Here is a 992-nt window from a genome sequence, read left to right as displayed (position 1 = left end):
AACTGAGCAAGGTGCGATTTCGTTTTTCTAGACAGATTACATTAAACTCATTCGTTGTTGTTTTTTTCAAATTCATATTTGTCATTGTAGGCTTTTAACACAGAGCAAATACCGGTTTTTGACATGCTGTTGCTGGGAATGGGACCAGATGGACATACCTGCTCTCTCTTTCCAGATCATCCTTTATTACAGGTTTCAAATAAATTCTTGATAAAGCAGCAATATAACATCTACTTTTAGTGTAGCATGTATCCCACTTATTACAGAATCCTGTTGATTCTCCTATTGACCCTATATCTGGTTTGAAATGGAATTCTGTGTAAATATTTTATTGGCTTGCTTTTTTTAAGTATCTCTGTGTTATGGGAAATGTGATTTTTGTAGGAAAGCCAGAGGACAGTGGCGCCCATCTCTGATTCCCCCAAACCACCGCCTCAGCGTGTCACTATGACATTACCCACCGTTAACGCTGCTCGATGTGTAGTGTTTGTGTCAACTGGGGGCAGCAAAGCTCCTGTACTCAAGGTAAGTACTTTCTATTGTTTCAGACCAGACTTTTGGACCCTATTGTATATCTGTAATTGTAAATGTTACATTTTTCTTTATTATTCTTCATCCTACTGCTTCGGTTTTGATTCTGTATTCTCTGTACTTTTGTAGCAAGTATTGGAGGGTGGAGAAGGCCCTGCACTTCCAGCAGCTCTGGTCGCACCTAGACAGGGAGAGCTCTTCTGGCTAGTGGATGAGCCAGCAGCTGCCTCCCTCACATCTCAGGTGGAGAGGCCAGGTCCCGGAGCAAAGCTCTGAATTTAGGAGACAGAACTTGTAAAAACACTGTCTAGTATTTTTATGAAGTCCTTAAAAAGCACTGTTTGCAAAGATTTTTTAAAATTATCATTATATTATAATTACTGCAATTATCATTACTACTGTAAAACTATTATGGGATCTATGAAGCTTTCAGAATCCAACTTTATATATATATATATATA

The 992-nt window shown here is 38.6% G+C and overlaps 1 protein-coding gene across 1 annotated transcript in view; it reads left to right on the top strand.

The window, feature by feature from the left end:
* LOC107579510 (6-phosphogluconolactonase-like) overlaps positions 1-941 on the top strand; it is a 2154-nt gene extending 1213 nt beyond the window's left edge. Inside the window, exons 3-6 of the mRNA XM_016265339.1 lie at positions 8-11; positions 91-192; positions 385-525; positions 661-941. Of these exons, the coding sequence (XP_016120825.1) occupies positions 8-11; positions 91-192; positions 385-525; positions 661-807 (394 nt within the window). The 3' untranslated portion in view covers positions 808-941. The remainder of the gene's footprint in view (positions 1-7; positions 12-90; positions 193-384; positions 526-660) is intronic.
* Positions 942-992: the final 51 nt, after the last annotated feature.

This window comes from Sinocyclocheilus grahami, unplaced genomic scaffold, assembly GCF_001515645.1.
Source record: "Sinocyclocheilus grahami isolate Dianchi unplaced genomic scaffold, SAMN03320097.WGS_v1.1 scaffold17855.1, whole genome shotgun sequence".
Lineage (NCBI taxonomy): Eukaryota > Metazoa > Chordata > Actinopteri > Cypriniformes > Cyprinidae > Sinocyclocheilus > Sinocyclocheilus grahami.
This window is presented reverse-complemented; position numbering and strand designations above follow the sequence as displayed.